At 63.3% G+C, this 25,082-nt stretch overlaps 1 protein-coding gene across 6 annotated transcripts in view; it reads right to left on the bottom strand.

The window, feature by feature from the left end:
* The window catches only part of AGO2 (argonaute RISC catalytic component 2), a 78,739-nt gene extending 55,076 nt beyond the window's left edge, over positions 1-23,663 (bottom strand). Inside the window, exon 1 of one of the 6 annotated variants that reach the window (XM_036233070.1) lies at positions 23,495-23,663. Coding sequence is in view for 3 of the 6 variants with exons in the window: in XM_016133582.2 (XP_015989068.2) it covers positions 11,012-11,051 (40 nt within the window). In the remaining 3 variants the exon portion in view is untranslated. Of the gene's footprint in view, positions 1-11,011; positions 11,316-16,995; positions 17,014-20,625; positions 20,769-21,645; positions 22,607-22,908; positions 23,087-23,494 lie in introns of those variants that run through there. The other 5 variants (XM_036233067.1, XM_016133583.2, XM_036233072.1 and 2 more) reach the window with 5 other exon arrangements.
* Positions 23,664-25,082: the final 1,419 nt, after the last annotated feature.

Below are 25,082 nucleotides of genomic sequence, written 5' to 3' on the forward strand. Positions count from 1 at the left end.
AAAAGCCGCAATTTTAGTTCCGTCCCACAGGGCTGCTGAGTGAGGCCTTAGCCTTCTGCTCATCTGCAGAAAAACGAACGTCTGTTTTTACCAGGTCGGCCGCAAAGCCCAACGACGCCTTCCACGCGTCTGCTCACGCACAACCCGCGGCACTCAGGACCCAGGCGCCGCGCCTGCCCGTCCCGGAGCACTGACAGGGGGCCCGGGCTGCCCCGGCCGCAGGGCGCCCGTCCACCACCGAGAGGCTCCGCGTGGCCACCAAGGAAAAGGCAGCGGAGAAGGAACAGGACGCGCAGCACGAGGGGCCGAGCCGCTCCGCACGTTCTGACGCGAGCGCGGACCGCGGTGGTGTTACACCTGGGTGCCGGTGAGGAGGGGCGGGCGGCTCCTTCCCGCTGGCCGCGACCCCGCGATGGGGCCCCAGCGGCCACCCTCTCCGCCCAGAGCGACTTCACGTCTCCTCCCGTCTGACCGGCCCGGGACCAGCCCCGCCCCTCCCCGCTCCCCGCCAGGCCCCACGCTCCGCGGCTCCAGGGGGCCCCTGCATCTCCCCAGGGGAACAAACCCTCTGTGCAGCAGGACCAGCCCCCGTGTGACCCGCCCTGCTGTGGTCACAGTCCTCGCCCTCTGCGACCCCGGTCCCCGCCCCCCCCCCCGAGATGCAGAGCTACGGCGGACGTCACCGCAGTGCCCAGAGACACCGGGGCCTCACATGTGGGGGGCTGCACACTCCCCCCTCTCCGCTTCTGCTCCATCGGCTCAACCAGAGACACGCGGTGACACCACAACCTCGTCCAGCGGCCTCGGCCTGATGCCAGCGCCCGCACGGCCGTGTACCCCGGCGGTCTGCACGTCCTCCCGTGGACCCCGAGGCGGAGGGCAGCACCGGCCCCGGCACGATGCTGCAGTCCGGGGGTGTGGGGGCCCAGTCGGCACTCACTGGAACTAAGCTAGAGCCAGCACGTGGGACCCCGCCGCCCGGCCACCCGCGCGGGAGCCACACTTCCTCAGCACCTGCCGTGGGATGCAGGACAGGTATGCTGGAGTCATCTTCTGAACCAGCATCAGGCCTTCCACAAAGCGGTCCATCACTGGCCCTCCTTCATCGACAGGATGGGCTGAAGCTAATTATTAGGGTCACACAGTTAGTAGGTGGACATGCTGAGGTTAAAACCCAGACCGCTGGGTTCGGAGGCTCAGCATCATCGGGGGCGGTAACGACCCGAATGTCGGCCGGGAGCCCGGGGGGCTCGCGGTGCTGAGGTCAGCTGGCCACGGCGCACTTGGCCTGAACACCCGCAGCCGCAGGCTCCTGCGCTCACAGGTCAAGGTTCCAAACGCACCTGAGCTGCCGGGCCCGGGCGGGCCCCCTGCGATGCCGACACACATCCCCGCGTGGTGCAGGCACCTGAAACCAGGCGGGGGCATCGGACTCGTTCTCGGCTTCACGGGGGGACGAAAGCCATCTCCGAGCTTCTCACAGGACAGAGGGCGCCCTGCAGGGACCGGCCCCCACCCACAGACCTGTGCCCGCCAGTGGGCACCGCCAGGCGCCCCGCCTCCCGCCCGCAGGACCCCCCCCCCCACCAGCAGGTCATTCCCTGTAGCACAAACAGGCTGCGACGACTCCTGTGTCAAATGAGCCAAGACAGAGAGACAAGACCCTCGAAGACGTGCGAGAAACGCACGGACCAGCTCTGAAGCCAGCGCCACCGGGGAAGAGCGACCCCGGCAACGACGAGCGCCCGGAGGAGCGCGCGCCGCGGGAAACCTGCAGACGCGCCCGGGGACGCCGTCCCTGGAGCACGCGCCGGGGCCGAGGCGCCCGAGAGACGGCAACTCCGGGAGCCGGGCCAACTCCGGGTCCCGTTTCCCCCCACGGCCGGTCGCCGGCTCGCCCTCCAGTCCCCGGTCGGCCCCCGTCAGGCGTGTGCCCCCGCCGAGCCAGCGAAGCGGCCCTCGCAGAGTCCCGCACCGCGTCACGCGGTCACACCTCGGCCCTGCCCATCGCAGCCCCGGCCACGCGCCCGCCACTGGGCCCCCCAGGACGCGGTCCCGCCCCGCCCCACGGCTCGCGTGGGGACGTCGCCCGGCCGGGGGGCTTCCGCCCTGACCACCCCGGACCCCTCCCCAGTCCCCACGAGCCTCCCGCTGCCCTCTCGGCACCCAGACCTGGTGTCCGCGGCACACCTCGGACTGACGCGCCCCACCCAGCCCCTCCCTGCCAGCCCGCCCCCCCGCACACCCCTCCCTCACCCCTCGCTCCCCTCCTCAGGCCTCTCCTGAAAAGAGCCGTCCACACTCGCGGGCTCCATTCCCTCTGCCCTCCCCCAGGTGAGCCGGATCGCCCCGCAACTCTGAACCCGCTTGGCATCGTGGGGACCCCCCTGTTAACATCCCCGGGAGTGTCCGTCTCCGTGACAAGGCCACAGCTCAGGCCGAATGCTGCCTCCGCCCGACTGTCACAGACGTCACAGCTACGACGTCCTCACCAGCAGCCCCGACGGAACCCCCCTGCCCCATCTTCACACCCGGACCCCGCACCGGACCCCCCAACTCCCCTCACCCCGCCTCCCCTCACCCCCCCCCGCCCACAGGGCCAAGCCGCAAGTCCTCACTGGTCGCCTCGTGTCCACACAGGCTGACAGGCGGACGGCCTCAGAGCCCCCAGCGGCGCCCGCTCTCGATCAGGAGGGCGGCGAAGGCAGGCGCGGTCCACCGGCTCCCACCCGGGCCCTGGGCCCCGGCACGCGCCTTCTGCTTTGCCCGGAACCCTCAGAGACGCCCGTGGCTTTCAGGCCTTTGTCCAAACGCCGCCTCCCTGGACCAGTGCTGCCCCCGTCAGCAACGCCGGCTCTCTCCCCGCACCAGGGAGCCGCACCCCGGCGCTGCTCGGGGCCCCAGCCCAGCACCCAGGACGATGCCCGGCGAAGAGCGGGCTGGCGGGTGCCGGCGGCTGCGACGGCCCCCCGCAGGCCCGGGCGTTCTCGTCGCTCACCCCGCGTGGCCGGGCCGCCCGCCCCCCAGAGCCGAGCGGCACGCGGTGGCCCCGCCGTCCACGCCCGTGGGCTTCCCTCGCGGGCAGCAGCCACGCACAGCGCTGCTCCTCGGGTGACGCCGCACGCCTGAGTGTCACAGCCCTCCCGGGAGACAGGGAGCCAGCCCGCGGCCCCGGGGACACACACAGGGAGGCACACGCCTGCCAGGTCCCCGGGCCCGCCCGTGTACGAGCCGCCCGCACCCTCTGCAGCCACGGCTTCCCACGCGGACGCCGCAGAGGCCTTTCTTTAAACACAGTAAAATAGAGATTAAAAATAAGTGTTCCGAAGGGACAGCTACAGTCTCTGTTTATATCTTCTTAGTGATAACGTGGCTTTTTGTTACACGGGAAAACATTCCCAGCCTGGGCACCCACAGGTCACGTCTGACACGTCAGACGTCGGCGTTCTGGCCCGGAGTTCGTTACGGGAATGCTCCCGTGTTTACTTTAAATCACAGTCACCACGCTCTGTGAAAAGAAATGTTATTTTAACGTTCATGAAACAGGGTGCAGGCTGAAGAGCAAACATCACGGTGCTGTGATCTGAAAACACCAAACAAATCCCAGGACGCTCCTTTCACCAAGAAAAGCGTCTGAAAAGACCTGGAGGAGCACACGTCGACTTTGTTTTAAGAAGTGAAATTCCCCGCGTGCTTCGGCGAGGCGTCTGGGCCGAGCCCGCGGCTCTCATTCGACCAGCGTGACGCCCTCGCTGGGAACGCACGAGCCCCCGATGCAACGAGTGACAGACAACGGAAAATCCCCCAGACATGTGAAAGGCCACTTCTGAACACTGGCGCCCCACCGAGGTTCAGTTTTTGCCAAGTCAGGACAATTAATTAGGGGTGAGCTTGCTGAAAACCGAGCAGATAAGACCCCAGGGCTGCTGGGCCTCTCTAATCAATTCTTCCACAATTTAAAATAAGTAGAAAAGCGCTCTCTGTTCTTAAAGATACTGCACGTATCTGGGATCTCAGACTGTGCCAGACGCAGAGTGCTGGCTGCCGTCTTTGGTGACATAATGGTGGCACTTCCCCATGGCTGCTGGGCTCCCGCCACCAGCCAGACTTCTGTCATCTGGTCTCTGTAAGGCCCGAGGCGGGCGGCTTCCCACGGCGCCCTCTGCGGCTTGGGGAAGACCAGGGACGGGACCGGGTCTCCCGCGGCCTGGTGGCCCTGTTTGGCATAAGCTGGGAGCCCAGATGTCATTTTTGATTGGTCATGGACCAACCTCCAGGCGAGGTCTGCTGGCGCCTTCGAGCTCAGCGCCGAGTTTGGAACTCTGGGTTCATGAATATGCATGACGTGATCCAGCACCAGGTTTTTCTTATCATATTAAAATTCATATAACATAACATTCGCCATCTTACCCATTTTAAACCGTATAGCTTGGTGGCTTTGAGGACATTCGCAGTGTTGTGCGACCATCGCCACTGTAATTCCAGAATGCTCTCATCGCCCCCAACAGAACCGCCTGCCGTCAGCAATGGCTCCCCGATGCCTCCCGCCCTCCGCCCCGGGGACCCTGAGCCTCGTCCTGCCTCCCCTCTGGGCGTCGGACACACACGGCCTCCTGCACCGTGGCTTCCGTCACTGAGCACGACGCTTCCAAGTCCATCCGTGTAGCACACGCCAACACGTCACCCAGGGCAGCTTTAACAGACCAGGAGTTTGCTCCTACACGAGCTTGTGGTCCCAGGGCTGCAGCACGTGGGGCTGACAGCCCGCCATCGGCCCCTCGCACTGACTCGGGCATGTGGCCTGGCCAGCTGGGACAGGAGGAGACTCTTCCACAACTAGGTGGGGCTTTCGAAACAGCCTTGCAGGCCCCTCGCCATCTCGGGGACGAGGTGCGTGGGGCGGGGCTGGCTGAGCCCAGCTGCCCAGGCCTCCAACAGGACCTGGCCAGGACGCCAAGGTGGCTGGCCAGCCGGCCGTGGCCCAGACCGCTCCCAGCGAGCCTGGAGGTCAGGACAACAGCAGACGCTGTGGAAGCCACAGAGTGGGACGGAGCGCAGTCACAGAGTTCAGAGCCCCGCAGCCCCTTCCCTGAGGGGCTGGCCTGGCCGAGCCGTTGGGGGACAGGGCTGTCATCGGGGACAGGGCCATCGTCGGGGGACAGGCCTGCACGGCTCCAGGGCTGCGGAGACAGGGCCAAGGCGTTCTCCCTCAGCTGCTGGGCACGGCTGCGCGAGAAACCCGTGAGAGCAAGCAGGTTCTGGAAGGGAGTTCCCATGAGCAGGGAACCGGGCAGGACCGGTGCCCCCACCGAGGAGCCACCGGCGAGGTGGCTGGACGTGCACGGGAGGTGGCCGGTGGGGGCACGAGGGGCAGGCCCGGGAGAGGGGCTGGGGGTGGCTGAGGGGGTCACACGCGGCCTGATGCCACGCTCCAGGGGTCAGCGTACTCTATGAATGGCCGGCCACCTTGGCCACTGCCCAAGCAGGCAGTGTGACCACAGCAGGGCGCGAGGCGGCCCCTGCCCACTGCCTCTGCCCTGGCCTCCTGCCCCTCCCCCCTCCCCCCCCGGGGAGGGGGGGGGACCCGACACTGATCCTGGCATTAGATAACCAGGTTTCTGTCCCTGTCCCTGGGCCAGGGCTGTGACAAGACAGCAGATAAGTCAGCTCGACTCTCTGCCAACGACTTCCACACACAGACGCGCCTGCCCGCGGGTCGAGACCCCACGAAGGAACCTTCCTCTCTGTGGCTCATGCCCGTCGCCGGCATTTTCTAGAGCAGGTCAGAAGCTGCTGGCGAAGCTCGTGGAGACCGACCCCAGACACCACCGCGCTGCGGCTTGGCCTGCACTCCCCACCCACAGACGCCCCCGGCCGGGGGGCTGCTGGCCATTCGGGGGGGGGGGGAGGGGCCGCGTCATTTTTAAACGCAGTGGGAAAAGGGACAAGAGGACAGGCGGCAGGGAGGGGGCCCACGAAAGGATTTAAATTCACCCTGGACGCCAGCCAGGCACGGCAGGCGCTTCCAGGCCGCTAAGCTCTCCCAGATGCACACGCAAGTCAGCGAGCACTTACAGCCGTGAGGAAAGACGGGAAAAGTCCCTCAGCTGTGAGGACGGAGGCTTCCTCAACAGGGCGACTTTCATAAACACCCCACGAAGAGCACAAACAGAACTCGACTACTACAACGCCACTTGGCAAAGACGCCTGTTTTTAAAGGGGTATGCAGAGCCAGCGCCCCCAAAAAACAGCGACCAGCCAGAGCTCACCCTAAGACTGCAGCGCGGGGCCCCACTTCCTCCCACCAGAGGTGGAAGGCTTTCCCCACCCACACTGGCCCCGAGGGACAGGCCGTCAGGGACCCGGAGACAAAGGCCAGCCGCCACCCCCCACCAGCCACAGCTGGGCCACCAGACAGAGGCCTCGGACTCCATCCAGACCAGCTCCTCGGTCGTGTGATGGAAACGTACCCAATTTCCGTGGAACGTCTCTCACACACTCCGGGGTGTTCCGCATCCACACACCCCTGCCTGGATCCCCTATCATGTGGGTGTGACTGTCACCCCGTGTTTCTTCTGGAAACACGGAGGCTCTGTCTCAGGTCCCCAGGAATAACGGCGATCCTGGCGGGCGCCTGGGACACACGGGGCTCCTGCGGACCTGCCGGCGGGCGCCTGGGACACACGGGGCTCCTGCGGACCTGCCGGCGGTTCCGATCCGCGTCCCTCCGGCAGTGAGGGCACCGCACGGGTGAGCAGGGGGCGCTGGCTGGTCTGGCCACGCCGGGTAACTGAGGCCGGACCCCCGCTCGCCTGGGCGGGCAGAGGGGCGGTCTAGCTGGAGGCTGACCTGGGACTGCACCCAACAAACTACTCTCTCGAGGAAACTACCACCCAGAAAGGGGAATCGGAAACACACACAATTTCAACAGAGTAAACAGAGCTAACCGTTCGCACACATGGACGCGGTCCATGCTTACTCCAAAGGAACCAAAGCGATCCGCGACGGACCTCAGCGGACGAAGCTCATTTCCAGAAGTTCGCTCTCCTGGTACGAGCCACCCGGGATGCAGAGGCAGGTGGGAACGTGAGCGCCGTGTACGCGCCGGGCTTCCGGAACCCCAGGATAACGGGGCGCACCCTCGTTTCCTGTATTTTCTCTGAAGGTTTGGCAAATCGTCACGCCAAGCCCAAGTCTGTCCGGTTACTTCAGCTGGAAAACTATTTATCAAGTGCTCGACTCAGAGACAGCAAACATCATTCACTTGAAACTACGTAACACTTCACCAGGGAAAAGATCTGGGCGGACAGCTGTCCCCACGGGCCACCAAGCTGGGGATCAGCCGCCGCCCCTCGCCGGCCTCGCGATCGCTTACGGCCCTACACAGAGCAGAGAAGACACCATCTGAGGACTTTGGGAAATGCCACGATCTGCTTTCCTTTTCCTATTTTTTAGTTTAACTTGAAAAGAAAAAAAAAAGGAATACCGCCCCTGGGTTTGGGTCCCTCCGCCCCATGTCCTAACCGCATGAAGCGGGGGGCCGCAGGGCCCCCCACACTGCCGTGAGGTGTCCCACTTCAGCGCGGTTCTCGGGGCCCTCAGCACGGCCCTCTTCATTCCAATGCAGATGGGGGGGGCGTCACAGAGGGGCCGGGAGCCGGGCTTGGACGGGGCCTCCTCACCTGACCACCCCGTCTGGCCATCGCGCTTCATACAAGCATGCGGGCTGGGCACACACACCGGTGAGACGGCGCCTGACGCCAGCGAAGGGGCGGCTCCCGGAACCCCCCTCACCGCGTTCGGGTCCTGCAGGGTCAGCCGCAGGAAGCGGATGGGGAGTCACAGCCCCAAACAAGACGCAAACCCACACTTAAGAAAAAGAAAGTGAAACTCAAGTCAGCCAGCACTCATGAATTCTAAAGGGCGTCCTTTAAAAAAAACTTCAAGTGATTGTTATTTAATTAAAAGACTGGAAAAATCCAAACCCACTTAGTTTCAAGTCAATTCTTTCCTTTGAGTCCTTAATGAAGCTTGTGCTACTACAAAGACTCCCCTTGAAAGTCCTGTGCGTTTGCATAACGAAGGCGGGGGATGCCAGGGCTCTCCACCTGCGGCTCTCCACTTGCGGCCAGCACCTGACTTCCGGTCTAACACACCCGGAGGACGGCCACGCCGGTCAAGGGCCCAGAACCTGCAGGCAGCCGCCCAGGTCCGAATCTGGGATCCAGCATGTCCTGCTGCACGACCCGAACCGCTCTGTGCCTCAGTTTCCTCACTTCCAAAACTGGGATGACGGCAGCCGCGGGGGTGAACACAGGCAGAGCGCCCGACGCGTGCCCGGGCGCAGTGAGCGCGGCCCCTCCCCCCCCAGCGGCGGCGTCGCTGACCCGGCCCCGGAACCCGCCCGCCCGTGGGACGCTCGCGACCTGCCTCGCACACGCGGACCCCGCGGGCCACTGCCCTTCGCGCGTCCTCTCCACGCAGTGCCACCGGCAGCCGCGTCGCGAGTCCTGCGATGACGCTGTGCGTGAGGCTAACGGCGCCGGTTTGCCAAACGCAAGCGTGGAAAACAGACGGCTTCTTAAATGAACGAAAACGTGGCGTGGTGGGTGGTGACGGGCGCCTTCCGCCCTGCAGGACTCAGGTCCTGATGGCCCAGCAGCAGCCGACCGGGACGCAGCTGCCACCAGCGGCTCCGGGCCCCCCGGCCCCACGCGGCGGCCGTCCGCCCGCAGGCCCCACGGGCCCTCGCGGTGTCGCCGAGCACACGGCCCGGCTGAGCAGAGGCGGGCTCCCACGCCACGCGGCAAGCGACACGGGCCTCTCCGCTACCGGACCGGCGGCCGGGGTTTTAGGGACAGGCAAAAGGGCACCACCTCGGGTCAGAGCTTTTCTGTGGACTGCGGTGTGTTCGGTGGGGACGAACACAGCCTCAACGAACACGCTCTGCGTTCTTCCTTCCTCCCATAGACTGGCCGGGCCTCTCGCGCACAGACACGCTCCCCTCGGCGCCCACGACCCCAGCCCCGCGGGGGTCAGCTCTGGACCGAAGCGCAGTGCTGGGTCACAGCGTTAACACGTCTGCTTCATCCCTTCCAGGGCTTTATTTAGAAAACAACTCTGACAGTGTCCAAGCAAACAGCTGGGACCAGACACGGGAGCGGTCACTCAGAAGAACAAGACGAATCTGTCTCCGTCCAAAGAAGGGCGATTTAAGAGAAATACACGCTCCACCTCAGCCTCTGGCATGTAACCCGAAGTCGAGCGGCCCCCCAGGCATGCACCTCCCGGGACCAACGCCGCACCGCCACGTGGGCTCGCCGGGCGGGGTACCCCGGGGGGCAACACGGGCTTGGCACTGAGGTGTCCTCATCCTTGCACGGGCGCCCCGTAACCTAGCCCTGCACGACCTCTACACCCTGTCGTCCAAGTCAGGGAGGAGACAGCCCCCGGCCACAGACCGACTCCAGGCCTGAGCCTCCAGCCCCTCGGAGGACGCGCCACGCCCCAACGGCCGGCAACGCTTCCCCCGCCATGAACATGGCCACGGCTCTGGGGGGAGGGCGCGGAGCGCACCCCACTCATTTCACCACCACGGTGATGATCACCGCAAATCAGGACAAGTATAATGGTCATTAATTACATTAGTTATTATGTGACTATCATGATAATCATTAACAATTACAATACGTAGTGTAATCAACATTATAACTAAATATCTACTATATGCAAAATGTAATACACTATGTTAATAATTATTCTGAGTTCCGATACATAATTTAACATTTACACGTTGTTACTAGCTACGATAACAAAAGTAGGTAGTACTATCACTCCCATTTTATAGACAAGAAACAGGCACCAGAAACTAAAGCGACGAGCAAAGCCAGGATGAGAACCCGGATATGCAGCTGCAGAGCCCCTGGAATTGCCTGTTACTCTGGGCTCCGCCCAAGAACGGGGGAGCCTCAGGGAGGTGGGGAGCTCGCATGCCTTTCTACTCAGCCTTGGGGTGTAATGCCACCCAACAGTGCTCAGCAGGCATCCTGGACCCCGCCTTACACAGGAAGTCAGTTTACAGCAAGGGGCTCCTGGAGCCAACCCTTTGGGAAGCAGACACGTCTTAGCATTATCTGTTTGCACCTACATGCCAGAGTCCTGCCCAGCAGCCTGTCCCCTGCCCCGCCCGACACACACTCTCCGCCCGACAGAGACTGATGAGCCGCCCTCGGCCACCACCCGTGCGAGGTGCGGGGCGTGCGGCCCAGTCCTAACAGACAGGACACCGAACCATCTCCGACAGTGCGCCCGAGGCTGCCGAAGTGCCTGAAGGAAGTGGGGGTTCCCTGTGAGTACGCGTCGGAGCGATGGGCAATGGCCGACCACCAGCCCCTCGCGCTCATCGGCCCACGGGACCCGCAGCGACTCTTTGAGGGGACCACTTTGCCCGTTTTACCAGATAAGACTGAGCAACAGCAAGGAGAGGTCGCTGACCCGCCAACGTCACAGCAAGGCGGCCGCTAACGAGGAGTCAGGCCACAGCCGTCCACGCGCCTCCCCTGCCTGCCCGGGAGGCCACCGTCTGGACTGACTGTGCCACCACCACCCTCTCGAACACTGCTGTAAACGTGGGACCCTACACGCATGTGCGCACGCGTGCGCGCACACACACAACAGCACTCGGAAACATAAAATCATAGATGTAGGCTAATCCCAACCGTGTGTGTGCTGAAAAAAGGTCTGGAAATAAACACATCCACGTTAACACGCTGAGTGTTTCTTCTGACATAACATCACAAGCGGGTCTTCTCTTTTTATTTCAGAATCTTCTAAATTCTCTGAAATGAGCATGCGTCCCGTGTACCATGAAGGGAAGAATAATTTTTTTAAAGACCCAGACTTGAAAGGCAGCACTGCCCTGGCCACCGTCCACAGCACGGGGAGCCCCGCGGCCCCCTGGGATCACGGCGGCGGGTGGCTCGGCTCCGTGTCCCTTCTGAGCAGTGCACGCCTGGGGATCGAAATGCAGTCTCTGCGGGCCACGGGCGCATCCAGTAGCAACTGTTACCAAGGGCTCGGGCACAGACTTTGTGGCGACTCTAACTTTCGCACGTGCTACACCAAGAGCAATCACGAGAGAAGTCGGGGCTCTGAGTCCTCCGTCCGGTTCTGGTTTTACGTGCAACACGAGTAACCGCCTCATGTTCCGGTCCAGAGGGGGGCCTGCCCTCCACGAACATTTAACTCGGCTCCTCACGGCCTAGAAGCAAAGGCACAGGAGACGTAAACCTACAATGCACGTGGCACACGGGGCCCCCAAATGCACGGGGCGCAGCGCCCGTGAGGGGGGGACGACGGAACAGAGACGGCGCCCTGAGGGGCCGAGGAGAAGGGAGGGCCCAGGCCGTCGAGGGGCCGTGTCCAGGGTGGCCTCTGCCCCCGGGCCTGACCGGCACCACCCAAGGCCCCGACAAGCCGCACCCTGGGTCACAGTCCCGCCCCGCTGCTGGGACGGAAGCTCCCCACCCTGTCCCCGCGGGTCTGTGGCCACCGCTCGGTTCGTGCCTGCGCCCTGACCCGGGCGGTGAGCGCGGTGCACAGGTGCCGGGTGGCTCTGACCTCCTCCCTGTTCCCCGGCTCCGGGCACGGCGCCCGGCACGCTGCTGGCACTCAGGACCGGGCGCGGGACACACAGGCCTTCACCTGGGTGCTGGGCTCTCGTCCTCGGTCCCGCTCTGCGAGAGGACGTCCAGCTTTACTGTCCCGGCGGGCCCCCTAAACTCTTATAAAGAAGCGGATGCACCTTACAGCTGTCAGGTAGATCTGGGCAAAATGTGCTTAAATCTAGTATTTAGTCCATTCTGGTAACGAATAAGATACGCCAAAAATGGTTTATTTCATTAAGACCTTCGCTTCCGAGGAGGCTGTGATCACCGCGGGGCACGGCAGGCCGCGAGCGCCTCAGGAAGGTCCACGCTGCGGCTCGGCCCCGCGCGCCCGGCGGACACGGAGACGGACGTGCACACGCCGACCCGTGCTCGGACGCCCGGGCGGCCCGCCCACGACGGCCCAAGCGACCACACAGCCCAGGCGGCCGTCGGCGGAGGGACAAACGGACAAAACCGCGACACGATCGCAAGCGGATGGTTCGGCCCGAGGGGAAGGAAGACCTGACCCACGCTGCCACCTCGAAAACACTGAGCTCAGCGAAGGCAGCCAGACGGTCACGTGCTGCACGATTCCGCTTGCATGGAAATCCAGGGCCCGGGGGCGGGGCCGGGGCGACGCCTCATGTGCTCGGGGGTCTCTGTGGGGTGACCAGAGTGTGTGGGAGCTAGGTGAAGACGATGGTCACACAGCACCGCGAAGGTGCTAAATGCCACTGATGTTCACTTACAAACGGTTCATGGGAATTTCACCTCAATCTTTTTAAAAGGCTGTGACATTTCAAAAGAGCTTCTTCCCTCTAAAACGCCTATCGCTTTCCTCTTCCTTTCGTTAATGGTGCAGACACACGAGAAACAGACCACACGCGTAACATAAACAGCAGCCGAGAGTCCTGCAGGGTTAGTCGCAGAGTTAAGGTGACGAGTGTGCCACCCGGGACGGCTCCTCTGGAACGGGGACATAAAGCCACCACCTCACAGCACCGGTTTGAGAACAATCCGTCTGAAAGACGACTTCGCAAGATTCTTCAACGACCATCCCTCTACAGCACGGGATCAAACCACCTTATTTCGATAACATGTGCACATACAAGCAAAAACAATCCAAACTAACGTCTACTGGAATGGCGCCGGGCCCCTCGGGAAGCTTGGCAGAGCGTGTCCCACGAGCTGCGGCTCACGTGCCACCCCGCGAGTGGGCTGACCCGAAAGAGGGGAGCCGGCATCGGCTCAAGCCTCTGGAGCCGACTGCGAGTGTGCGCGAAGGGCACGGGACAGAAGGACACGCAGCCTCACACCAGGAAGACGCAGCCGCCAAGCCCAGGAGGCGAGAGGCTGACGGCGCCCCGAGCCGGTCCCCTCAACCCGCCGGTCTCGAGGAGGGGTTGGGGGGACGAAGGTGAGCTGCAGACAGGGCCTTCGGACAGCGACGCTCCAGGCTGCGGTGACGGCTGCCCCAGTCTGCGAATGAAGGACGACTGCCCGAGGCTCGCACTTGGAATGGGGGTCTGTGTGGTGCGAGGATTATGCCTTAGTAAGACTTATTGTCAGAAGATGCTCGAGAGACACGTCGAGCACCACGTGGCCCTGACTCGGCTTCTGATTTGGCCGCGCGCTGAAATCTGGAAACCAAAGCGGGAGATTCGAGCACCCGTGTGGTCAGGGACGCTGAGGGACACCCAGGTCTTAAACTGGCGACTGGGGGGCTCCCTGGCAGGGGGGGACAGCCCTGCGCTTTGCAGAGACGTCCTCAGAAGTGTCCGTGAGTAAACGACGTGACTGTCCGCGCCAGAACGGCGGGAGGGGCTGCGACCAGGGCCGTGGCGTGTGGGCCTCGTGGAGGCCACACTGCTCCACCCCTCACCTTCCCCAGCGGACTCAGCTCGGCGCCTGCACTGCCACCTCCTCCAGGCAGACTCCCTGCCTGCGCCCACCCTCTTCAGTCTGTTTTTAACACGGCAGCCCTGGGATCCTCTGAGAAACTCGGCCAGCTGATGCCTGTCCCCTGCTCAGTCCTCCTGGGCTCCAGGTCCCTCTGGAGGCCTCCGAGCCCACCCTGACCTCCCGCCCTCGGCCCGGCCCTGCTTGCTGTGGTCTGCCTGCAGCACACGCCGACACGCTTCCTCGCTGCTTTGCTGGTGGACGTCCTGTCTTCTTGCCCGGCTCCTGACCGTCCATCCCCCGCGCTTTCAATGCCTACAGCTCAAGGCGAAGTTTTAATTCCCCGTCTCAGACGCTCAGAGGCACCTTCCGAGGCTGACGTGATGTCGTCACCGAGAGCCAAGAGTTTCTGACATTTAACAAATGGCACTTCTCAAAGCTGCATCACAGAGGACAAAGCATCCTCGGCGATGTCCCCCGTCACCGTGTAGAGACTACAAGCAGAAAATGGGCTTTTAGTCCGCCAGGTTGTGACCGGGCTCGTCACGCGGAGACGGAGTCACTCCCGTCCCGGTGGCCGGGCGGGGCGGGTCTCCGGCTGCGGCGACCCAGCTCCGGGGGCTGCTCTGCGCAGCTCCGTACCGGGCTCCGCGCCGGTGACTCTGCCAGGACCCGCGCTCAGGGCGCCAGGGCCGAGTCCGCTCCCTGGGAACGGCACCGGGCGCGAAGCGCCAGGTGAGCGTCACCTGCCTGGGGCACGGCCTGTCAACGTCCCCTCACCCTCACGGCCGGCAAAGTAGAGACCCAGCGGTCAACCGCGAGGGACGCGCAGGGGAGCGGCCGTCGGGGGCAGGTGCACATGGCCGAGCGGCCGAGCACACAATAGGGACGGACGGTCAGCGACAGACACGGCGGGGACCCGCCCGCTTCGCCCGAGGGCAGGAGGGGGTGCACGCCCCGCCTTGCGGCCAGGATTCGGGGGGCCGGGAGCTCGTGCGTGAGGGAGGGGAGCTGCCGCGCACAGCGACACCTGACGGCCCCAAGCCCAGGCGCCCGACAGCCACGTCTGTCCAGGCGTCCCCCTCACTCTGCACCTCCCTTTCCTTCTGCCCCCTGTTTCCCGTCTGTTACCACATTAATTACGTTTCCACAAAAAGAGGGTCAACGCCCCCACCGCTGGCCCTGAGACCCGGGTGGGGAGCCGCCCGGCTCCTGAGTCAGGCAGGTGCCGGCCACGCCACCCCTGTCTGCTGGGGTAGGTGCTCAAGAGGGACGTGACTGACACCGCTGAGGACTTAGAGACCCCGCCCCGGTAATGACCTTCAGAAGTCCCCTCTGCCCAACTCTACGTGTGGTCCAGACAGGCTGTGCCCGGGGCACCGTGGCAGTGGGTGGCGTGGAGACCCGCAGCCAGCAGGAGCGGCCAGCGCTCCGCCAGGCCCCGAGCTTCGTCGCCAGAGGGACCCCACGTGGGCTGGGCTCCTACGGTCCATCGCAAAGTCCTCCCTGGGGCGTCTAGTCTCACCTCCTGGAAGTGCATCCCCACGGGGCTGGTGGCCGTCCTCCATGTCTCCTCCCAGCCCGAGCCCCTCCCTCAGCCCCGCTCCTCCCGAGGGTGCTGGAGGCCGATTCTCCGCCCCTCCCCACACCACTCCCGCCACCACTGGGTCCCGAGCCCCCCAGGGCGGTCAGCTGGGACACCTGCCCAGGGTGATTCCCCAGGTCTCGGGGTGGAGGTGGGAAAGGCTTCAGGTGGTTCTGTGACCAGCTGCTGCGCGTGGGGTCCAGGGCCCACCCACTTCAGAGCGCCACCCGTGCGCCGGCCCACACCCGTGACCCCGCGCCCAGGGCCCCGCCCACCCACCCACCGTGCCCTGCCAGCTGCCTTCTGCAGCACCCACCCCGGCCCCCCAGACCACAGGCTCGCCTCCGGATAGCACAAGCACCCTGCCCCCGAAAGCCTGCTGGGCCCTCTTCATCCATTTCGTTAACTGGTAACCGAGCTGGACGCAGCGTGGCCCCACCCCCTCAGATCGGCCGTCCGGACATCGGCCGACAGGGGCATGACCGCGCGGGTGCGGCCCCCACCCCGAACGCTTCCTCTGGGGGCCCCCCGTCATCCCCTGTCCCCGCGTGAGAGCTGAGGCGCAGAAAAGTTGCCTAACTTGGCCGAGTGGCAGAGCCGCTCAGGGGCGGTCTGGGACCCGGGCAGCAGCTGGGGTCCCTGCCGGGGGAGGCTCCCCAGGAAGTGCACGCGACAGCCCCAAAGCCGGGCCCGGGCCGGGGTGCTGCGCTCTGGGTGCGAGACCCCGGTCCCGGCCCTCACCGCCGTGCCACGCGGAGGCCCCGACCACCCGCCACGGTCCCACCTCCACGGCTCCGTCCCCAGGCCACCGCCCAGGCCCCTCCTCCGCCTACAGAGCTGCCGGGGCTTCCGATCTGGGGTCGCACGACACCGCACGCGCTCGGCTCGTGGGGCCACCTCCCCGCTCACGGCGGCATTCCCTCACACAGGCCCCGGGGCCCAGCCGCGTCGGAGGCCAGCAACGCAGCGCCGCAGGGCGCGAGGGTGACCCGCGCCAGCCGGGCCCTCGCCTTGCTTCACAGGTGGGGACGCTGAGACCTGGGACGAGGATGGGGCGGGAACTGACAAGCAGACCCCCTGTCTGTCCCAGGACCTTGAGGAAAGTAAAGGCAGGTTAACAGGCGGGGTGAAGTTCTGAGTCCCACACCAGCGACTGACTGCTCGGCAGGCGGCAGTGAGGCTGGATGTCACCTCGCACCTGCTGCTCCAGCCGGCACCCCGGGCACAAACCGGGTAAAAACCGGCAGCAACCCCTCAAAGACCCCGCGTGTGCCCCTGCAGATTTTACGAGGATATTCGTAGGTGCAAAGCCACCGGACAGAGAGGTTAACCGTGTCTGAGCCCCTTATCTTGGGCCTGTGGACCAGCCTGAGACTTAAGAAAGGCCTCGGTCAGGCAGACGCCTGGCCCGCTCGGCCCAGACAGTGCCCTGCACGCCCACTGACCCAAGGAATACCCAAGGGTGCCTGTCGCACCTGCAAAAGTTTCCGGTCTAGGTGACAAATGGTACAGCCATCCGGGCACAGCTCTGCTGAGGGCTAAATGTGAAAGGCTCGGACCACGAATGGCAGTTTCAGGTTTTGAAACTTCGAGGGGAAAAAGGTGGCGAGAAAAAAAGAGAAAGACACATTGCTCAATGACCCTTTAACTCGGCACAGGGCAGCAGGGCAGGCGCGAAACCTGGGCGCCACCATCGGGGTGGGGAGGCGGTGCTGGCATTGCGGCTGGGACCCGTCTGGAGCGGCGGCCGGGGACAGACCAGCGTGGGGGTGATGGGAGGAGCCGTCTGCCCGGGGTGCGGGAGGGAGCCCAGCGCACCCGATGCCTGGGGGAGCTGAGCGGCGCGAGGGCCACTAGACTCACCGTGGTTTCTGCCCGCCACACGGGGCAGCCTCTGCTGCCACCGGAGATGACAGACGCGGAGCTACCGTCCAGACACGCCGCTCACACGCAGTGTGCCGGAATGAAAACCACGAGCAACGCGCCCCCCAACCGCCTTCCTCAACAAAACGGGGTGAGGGGGGTGTGGGGGCGGGATACTCCGAAGAGAGGAGAATGTTAAAACTTAAATGGTCTCACACGTCGAGAGCAGGGGTAAGGGGAAAGGGCAGCTTTAGAGTCCAGACCAAAGAGGCTCCAAAGGCATAAGACCAAATTTACGGCGAACTTTTACCAAATTCAGGATCTGCAACAATCAACGGTAAACACGCTCCTCCCGAGATAAGGAACTCCCAGCCTGTTACGTGTGATAACGGCCCTGGGTTTAAAACGGCCCCTCCTCAGACAGGGTGCCGAGGTACTAGGGGGACAGATGACGGGTCTGGAACTCGCTTTATCGCACGCGGCAAAGACAGGGGGCCAGGGGCATGTGTGAGGCAGAGGTGGGAAGCCCCGACGACCGCGGCAGCTTCGTGACGGATAAATGGGAGCGCACCATCACCCTACTTTTGTGTATTTTAAATGAGTTCGCAACGGAAACTATTTCAAAAAGAATCAACTGTTACATTTTGAGGGCTCACAATGATTCAAGAAACAAAAAAATGTCCACATCAGACTGGCACGTTACAGTAGCATTGCGTAACTCACACACGATACACCCAGCAAGCACTGTTAAAACCTCCGACGCTGCGCCCAGAAGTTCACAGAAGAGATTCTGCTCCCGAAAGCCATCTAGGTTTCAGAGGCTGCTGCGTCGTTTTTCTCACACACTCATTTAAACCCTTCTGTACGGTTTACAACGGATCTGAGGAGACCGTACCACCATGCCAGCTTCCGGCCAGGGCAGGGTGCCATCTGCTGTGAGGACACACATGCCCCGTCAGGGGGAGGCCGGGTCCCATCCTCCCCGAGATGACAGAGGGAGAAGCGGGGTGCAGGAGGAGTCAGAAACCACAGAGAAAGTTGTTTATTCTCAAAGCCACCATCCTGTGCAGACAACTCTCAAACAAGCCTGAGGTGACCCAGAGGTTACTCTGTAGCAAATCTGGGAGGCGGTGTAACACTCAGGGGTCCCCCTGCAGCAGGCCGGCGCTCAGACACACTCTAAGATAGTTAAGTGGGTTTAAAAAAAAAAAAAAAACTCATTTGCTCACCTATGAAGGTTCGGGGTCACTGGAGAATCCACCCGTCCTAAACCACTAACTCCTTTGAATAAGTCACGAAACGAACAGTAGCAGACTTAATTTCAGAGTCCAGCCATTCACTCGCCTGTGTAACAGCATCAGCAACGGGCACGACGCGAACCTACTATGAACTCTCCTTAAAATTAATTTACTTCGTACGCCACTTAATACGTGTATTAAAATTGGAAGTAACAAAACTATTTGTAATTTTCGTACACTCCAGATCAAATGTCTTCTCATTATTCTAAATTAGGAAATATAATATTAAGAAGAGTTTCAATGAAGAGATTCTATTCCAAAAATTCCTCTTAAACAAAATTAAAAGCCTTTAGTACTTATTTAGAATACAATTGTGCTGCACCACAGCCTTATAATTACAGCTCGCTCACACAGCCTGAAAGCTGGGTTCCGTCCCATCCTGCCATTAGCTAAGAACTATCCTATGGACCCATTTATTTTCTTGTCCGAAGCTGACCCACGGCAGGCAGGTCCATCTGTGACCGTGACCGTGGCCCTCTCTCCATGCCACAGCACAGAGGCCCGCACGGCAGCCAGAGCCTCCCCAAGGCCTTCGGCGACCAGAAGTGAGAGCCTGGAGTTGGACAGGGCTCCAGCATTCCCCCCAAAATGGACCAGACCAGGAAATCTCACGGCGCCTCCTGGAGCTCTCGTCTCAACGACACCTGTGCATACTCGCGCACCAATCTAGTCTACACAGCACAGGTGTTTCTTACTGCGGGTCAAGGTCAAGAAGACTGACAGCCACTTCCCTAAGGAGAGAGTCGGCTTGGGGATCAGGCAGATCGCCCTAATGCTCACTGGCCCTGCGACCTTGGCAAGGTCTTAACCTCTCTGAGCCTACGAATACCACCAACTCAGCCAGCTGCCAAGGATTCATAACGTCCAACACGACACAGAGGCCTGCGCTTCCTCAGGCTTCTTCACTTGCTCCAGGCCCTCAACCTTTAAACCGAAAATCTGAGAAAAATGCAGCGTGGCGGCAAACTCTCACTGGGTCCTTTACAGGGGGGCAGGCAGGTGGGGGCCACCGCCCAGAGTCTCAAGAAGCCAAATATGCCCCCAAGACTGACAACAGAATCCAGGACCCTTCCCCACAAAGGCTGGGCCACCTCCCAGGTGTGGGGTTATAGTCATTCTTCAATCAACTTGCTGAGCGCCCTTAAAAGTTCCTCAGGCTCAGCCCGGGAGCAGCTTTCTAAGTGAGATCAGAAAAAAGACAGAAGTCACAGGCATGAGCTGTCTGTGAATGAACACAGCGGTGGGGGACACCAAGGGACCCGAGCGGCGCGGAAGGGGCTCCCAGACTGGATCTGGAGCAGGTCTGGGACAGGTGGGGCCAGGGCCCCCTCCACAGGGGGCCGTGGTGGGGGGCAGGCAGAGAACACACCGGAGCCTGGGGCCGGGACCCCCGAGCACGGTGGTCGCGGGCCTGCAGCCCGCTGGAGCCTGGCGGACAAAGGGGACAGGCAATGCCCCGTGCAGTGGCAGGGCCAGCGGGAACTCCGGGAGCCACGTGCCTGGCGGGAGACGGGGAGCAGCTTTACGGCACTGGCCCGGTCCCTTGGCCCACGGAGTCAAGAGCCCTGGTAACTGTGCGTTTAAGAGGGGGGCGGGGGTGGGGAGGGGTCTGCTTTTAGCACTTTAAGTTTTTGAGAACTTTTCCGGAGAGAGAGGGGCCGACTCGAGAGCGGGGTGCTAAGGAAATGGGCACATCTCCTCGCCGCTCGTAGTAAACTGCAAAAGGCAATTAGCCCTTGAATAAGGGGACGGCGTGTCTGGAATGAGAATGAGCCGCACGCAGTTTCGGGGTTCGGGGGGCCGCTTCCTTCCCCTCTCAGTCTGCAGTCATAACTACCAACGGGAATTGGCCAAAATTCAGCATCTGCAGACTTTTCCTTCAGAGGGGGTCCGCACAAGTGCTGGCAACCAGAAAAGCGAAACCGAGCGCGCTCCGGGCTGGCCGCCCGCGCGCCCCGACCCGGGCCTGCGCCCCGGCGCCCCGCGCCCGGCCTCCGCGCCCCCCGCGCCCGCCCCGCGGCGCAGCGGCCCAGACGCGGCCTGGGGCCTACGCGCCGCCCGCCCGGCCCTGGTCCCGGCCCTGGTCCCGGCCCTGGTCCCGGGCCGCGGGAGGGGAAGAAGCGGAGGAGGAGGGGGGGAAGAGGGGGAAAAGGGCGAGACGGGAGAAAAGAAGAATAGGAGAGGGGAGAGGGAACCGGACAAAGGCAAACGCAAAGCCAGGCACGGCAACGGCCCGGACGGACCAGCGCCGCGGCTCGGGGGCCCGAACGCCAACCGCTGCCAGGCCGCCGCGGGGCGGAGCGCGTGCGGGCGGGCCGGCGCGAGGACTCACCGGTGCCGGCTCCCGAGTACATGGTGGCGCCGCCGAGCGCTGCGGGGCCGGGGGCCGGCCGCGCGCGCCACGGGCCCCGACGCCGCGAGCCGCGAGGGAGCCGCCGGCCGCTCGATCCGCCCCGGCGCGGCCGCCTCGCCAAACAGGTTTACCCGACGCGGCCCGGGCGCGGGCGGAGGCGGCGGCGGCGGGGGCGGGGCGGGGGGAGGGGCGGGGCGGGGGAGGGGCGGCGCGCGGGGGGCGGCGCGAGCGGAGGCGGGAGCGGGCGGCGGCGGCGGCGGCGGCGGCGGCGGTGGCGGCCGCGCGCGCGCGGGTCTGGGGGCCCCGGCGGGGACCCCGCGGCGCGCTGCGAGCTGTGGGCGGGCAGGGGGAGCCGGGGCACGGTCTGGGGCGGGACCCGGATGGGGACGGGCGCAGGGCGGGGGGACCCCTCTCAGCCACTCAGATGGGCGACGTGGCCTCCGCCGGGGCGGAGCGGGGCCCGCCAGGCGTCGCTGCCCGAGACCCGGGAGGAGGACGAGGAGACACAGCCCTCCTGTCCCCGCCGCCCCCGGGCGCCCGGGGACCCCCTCCGCACCCTCGGCCGCGGCCGGGTGCGTTCGAGCACGCAGCACGGTGCTGGCCTAGTGTTGGCCCCCGCGTTGGCGACCCAGCATCTCAGCCTGGATTTTTTCTTTCTTTTTTTAAGTTATTAGCGAAACCTGAATGTCCTGAGTGCCGGGAAGCCAGCTCCCCACCGGGGTTTGAACTTGAACACGTCCGGCCCTCACGCACGACCACACCGCCACCTCCCGGCCAAGAGCTCAGAAAACCCATGTAAAAAAATAGCCTTAGTGAGTTCCGGTGAATTTCAGTTTTCGTCAGTAATGCCATCAAACTGTGCCCCCCGCCCCCCACCGCCGCGCTCCCCGCCCCCTGCCAGCACCCGGGGCCTCGCAGGCTCTTGCCACGGGGACCCATCGTGCTCCTCCATGCACTTCTGTATCTGCCCCACCTGGGCCCGCAAGTCCTCCCTCCTACCCGAATGCTCCATCCTTCATGATCCCCTGGGTCCCAGGGTTTGGGGGAGGCCTTTTAAGGGGCAGCCAGCCGGCCAGCAGGAACCTCCTTTCTCCCGGAATGGAGGGTGACGAGAAGTCAAGGGTGAAACAATGCTCATCAGCTCCTAACGCCCTTGCCTGCTGGCTCCATCCTTTAAACGTGTACCATCCACACACTGGGTGCAAGGAGCTGCACGGTCCCTGGGCCTAGGTTGAGAGTCCTGGCCGCAGGGAGGTCCTCATGCAACAGGTCTACCACGAGTTCTTTGCCATCTTCAAGAACATCCCTGAAGTGCAGGAAAGCCAGCAGTTCCTCCGGAGAGGAAATTAAAGGGACATCAGTCTTCACCAAATCATTGGCATCAGCCTCCCAGGCACCCATCCACGCTCCCTAATTCTCAGCCATCACCTGCACCCCCTTGGTGGACCAGGCGGCCTGGACCAACTGAGAAGCCCCTGAATTCACTTTCCTCCTGTGACTGGCTCTGCACCCAACAGTCGCCTCCTGTGAGCACAGATCTGATTGGGCGCCTGCTGTGCTCGGAACCCCTCATTGGCTCCCTGCGTCCATCCGCATGTGGTCCAAAGCCTCTGTGTGGCTTCCCGAGCCCTGCGTGACACAGCCCTGCCAGCTTTGCCAGAATTTGTCACTTCACCTTCTTTGGGCTCTTCTCTCAAGTGTTATTGAGAGCTGGACTCAGCAGAACCATTTTGGAAACCGTGTCCGGCAGCGTGTGGAAGAGCTGACCACTGGGTTCTAGATGCACAAGCTGCTGACCGTGTGTCCCAGAGCCAGGAGTGGGTGGGACTGCACCCCCGTTCAGGACTGGGTGCCCTCCAGGTACCCATCAGCCGAGGAGCAGGCCATGAGAGCTGCATGTATTCCTAAAGGGGACTCGAGCGGCAAAAATGAACCCCCTTCAGCTAGGTGCAATCACATCGACAGACGCTGGGTGAAAGGAGGCGGCAGCCCCCCGCCCCCCCGCCCCCCCCCCCCCGCAGGATTCCATGTCTGCAGTTTCCACAACAGGCACGGCGAAACTCCACGGTTCAGGGGCGCACCCTTTAGCGCAAAGCTAAAGGAAAGCAAGAAGGTGGCTGCCACGGAGTCAGAATGGTGGGGTACTGCTGGGGGGTGCTGTGGCCACAGAGAGGCCCTGGGAGCTTTGGGGTTGCAGGCAGCTTCTGGTATCACTGCAGGTCTCTTGAGCTGCACATTTACTTTTTATATGCCTCTCTGTACCTTTGCTGTATTTCACCACCGAGACGTTTCACGTCATGACTCCCCTGGGTGCGAACCATGCCCTCCGAAGCTGCGTCTCGGTCTTACACACGCGGCTCAGCGCTGCGCCCGAACTCCCCGATGACTCAGCCCTGGCCGCTGCGCTGCTGCCACTGTAACCTCTGGCCCCAGGAAAGCACCGGAAAACTGTTTCCTCTCTTTCCGCTCGGCGCCCGGGCCCTGCGAGCGCACACGCGGGTTCAAGTTTGTTGCCAGGGCTCCTCTGGCAAGACAGTGTCTCCCGGGCGCTTCTTTGTGTCGCTTCCCCGCCGAGGCTGCCTCGCGCGACCCCTGCTGGTGGAGGGGCGCTGTCGCCGCCTGCCGGGCCCGCCCCGCGCCGCGCCGCGCGCGCCCGGGCTCTGCGTGGGGTTCTCCCGCCCCCGCCGCCGGGACCCGGGTCCCCCTGCGCCCTCCGCTCCCGGACTGCAGCCTGCACCCCTGCGCTGAGGCCCCCGCCCCCCGCGGCTCCAGTCAAACCAAGTTGAGCCTCTCCCGGGTCCTCCCGACCTGAGCCTCCTCCGGTGCCCCCGGCATGGCCAACACTCACCATCCACCGAAGAGAACCCCAGGCCCTCTGCCTGCTCCCTCTCCCGCAGCCAGGGAGTCCACTTAACCCACTTAATCGAGTCCGCGCAGCTCTGGCTGTGACACGGCTCGGGGACCCCCTCCACCCCGCCGCTGCCCCGCTCCTCCGGTCTTCGCCCAGCACTTGGATGCTGAGCACCCAGGGCCGGCTCACGGGTCTTCCGGGGCCCAGTCCCGCTCCCTCGCACGAGTCATCGCTCCATACTTGGGGGTCCCTACGCTCTGCTAAGACTGCAGGGCCGGAAGCACGGCCCGCGCCCCCCGCCCACGCTGGGCAGCTCGGGGGTGCACCGTGGGTGCAGCGGGCTGGAGCCGCGACGCGCGCGGGAGGCGAGGGGCGGGGCGGCGCGGCGCCCCCCGGTGGCCATCCCGCCCGCGACGCTCTCCGCTCGGAGGCTCTCGAGTTCCTCAAGACGGAAACCGTAGACCCTGGAAGAAATGGGTTGTTCCAAAAACATGTCTGTGAGTGATAAAAGAGGGGCTGAGAGGTCGAATAAATTGGGGAGCATTGAGTTAAGCGACACTGAATAGATTTATTGACTGCAAGCCTTCCCAGAGCCTTTAACAAAGTATTCAGAAGCGGGGTCCCACAGATGGAGAACGGCGGCCGCATCCTGTCCCAAACCTACTGGCGCGGAACCCTTTTCTCGCAAGCCACCTTCGGGTTCCACGGAGCACACTTCGGGAAACACTGAGGTTGCAGTCTTCTAGACCCCTTCCAGCCCTAATGTTCAAAGACTCTCTGAATAAAAACATCGGCTGTTTGAAACAATAACTTAAAAGACTCTGGTCGTGGACTGACAAATACTTCTGTCCCCGAGAGTACAAAGGACACACGTAAGCGGTTTTTCCACTCGGAACCCAACATTGCACGGCAACCGCTCGGTCCGAATACGTGGATCGTGTCGTTCCGTGCGCCCAGCCGAGGCTACGTCAAGACCCCTGAATGTGCAATCACGGCCGCTGCTTGCACGATGCCATGGTGCGGGTTGGGGGGGGGGTCACCCGCGGAGCCCGGACGTGCAAGCGGGCGCGTCTAACACTCCCGGGAGACGCTGCCAACTCTGGGACGGGCCTTCCCGCCATATTCGTAAGAGAAGAAGGGCCAGGCGGCCGCCAGCACGAGCATGCTGAAAAATTAAATGGACGGCAGATTCAGCTTTTGCCTCATCAAGCAATTTTAATCAATAGCAAACAGTAAACGTGCAATGACATGAAAAGCCCCACAGTTCACATGTTTAAACGATTTGTCATCGTCTTTACTCGAAAGATGGTGAAGGCGGGCCCCACTCCTGCACGTCCTTTCCAGCGGGGGAAGGTCCATGTGGTTACGGAGCATCACGTTGAACTTACGCCTTGTCCACATGAATTCGTGAGCACAGGTGGTCCTGCGGCTGCGGGCTCACCGCAGACAGAGCGAAGCCGACGATGCCGTTCAGGCTCCCGTCCCGTCCCGTCCCGTCCTCATTCCAGGAAGCATTTTTGCCATTCGCTTCGGTAGTGTCTACGTTGCCCATCGGCAACGGCCCAAAACTGCTTGTTGCTTTCAT

The sequence above is a fragment of the Rousettus aegyptiacus genome, unplaced genomic scaffold, assembly GCF_014176215.1.
Source record: "Rousettus aegyptiacus isolate mRouAeg1 unplaced genomic scaffold, mRouAeg1.p scaffold_m13_p_15, whole genome shotgun sequence".
In the NCBI taxonomy this organism is placed as follows: Eukaryota; Metazoa; Chordata; class Mammalia; order Chiroptera; family Pteropodidae; genus Rousettus; species Rousettus aegyptiacus.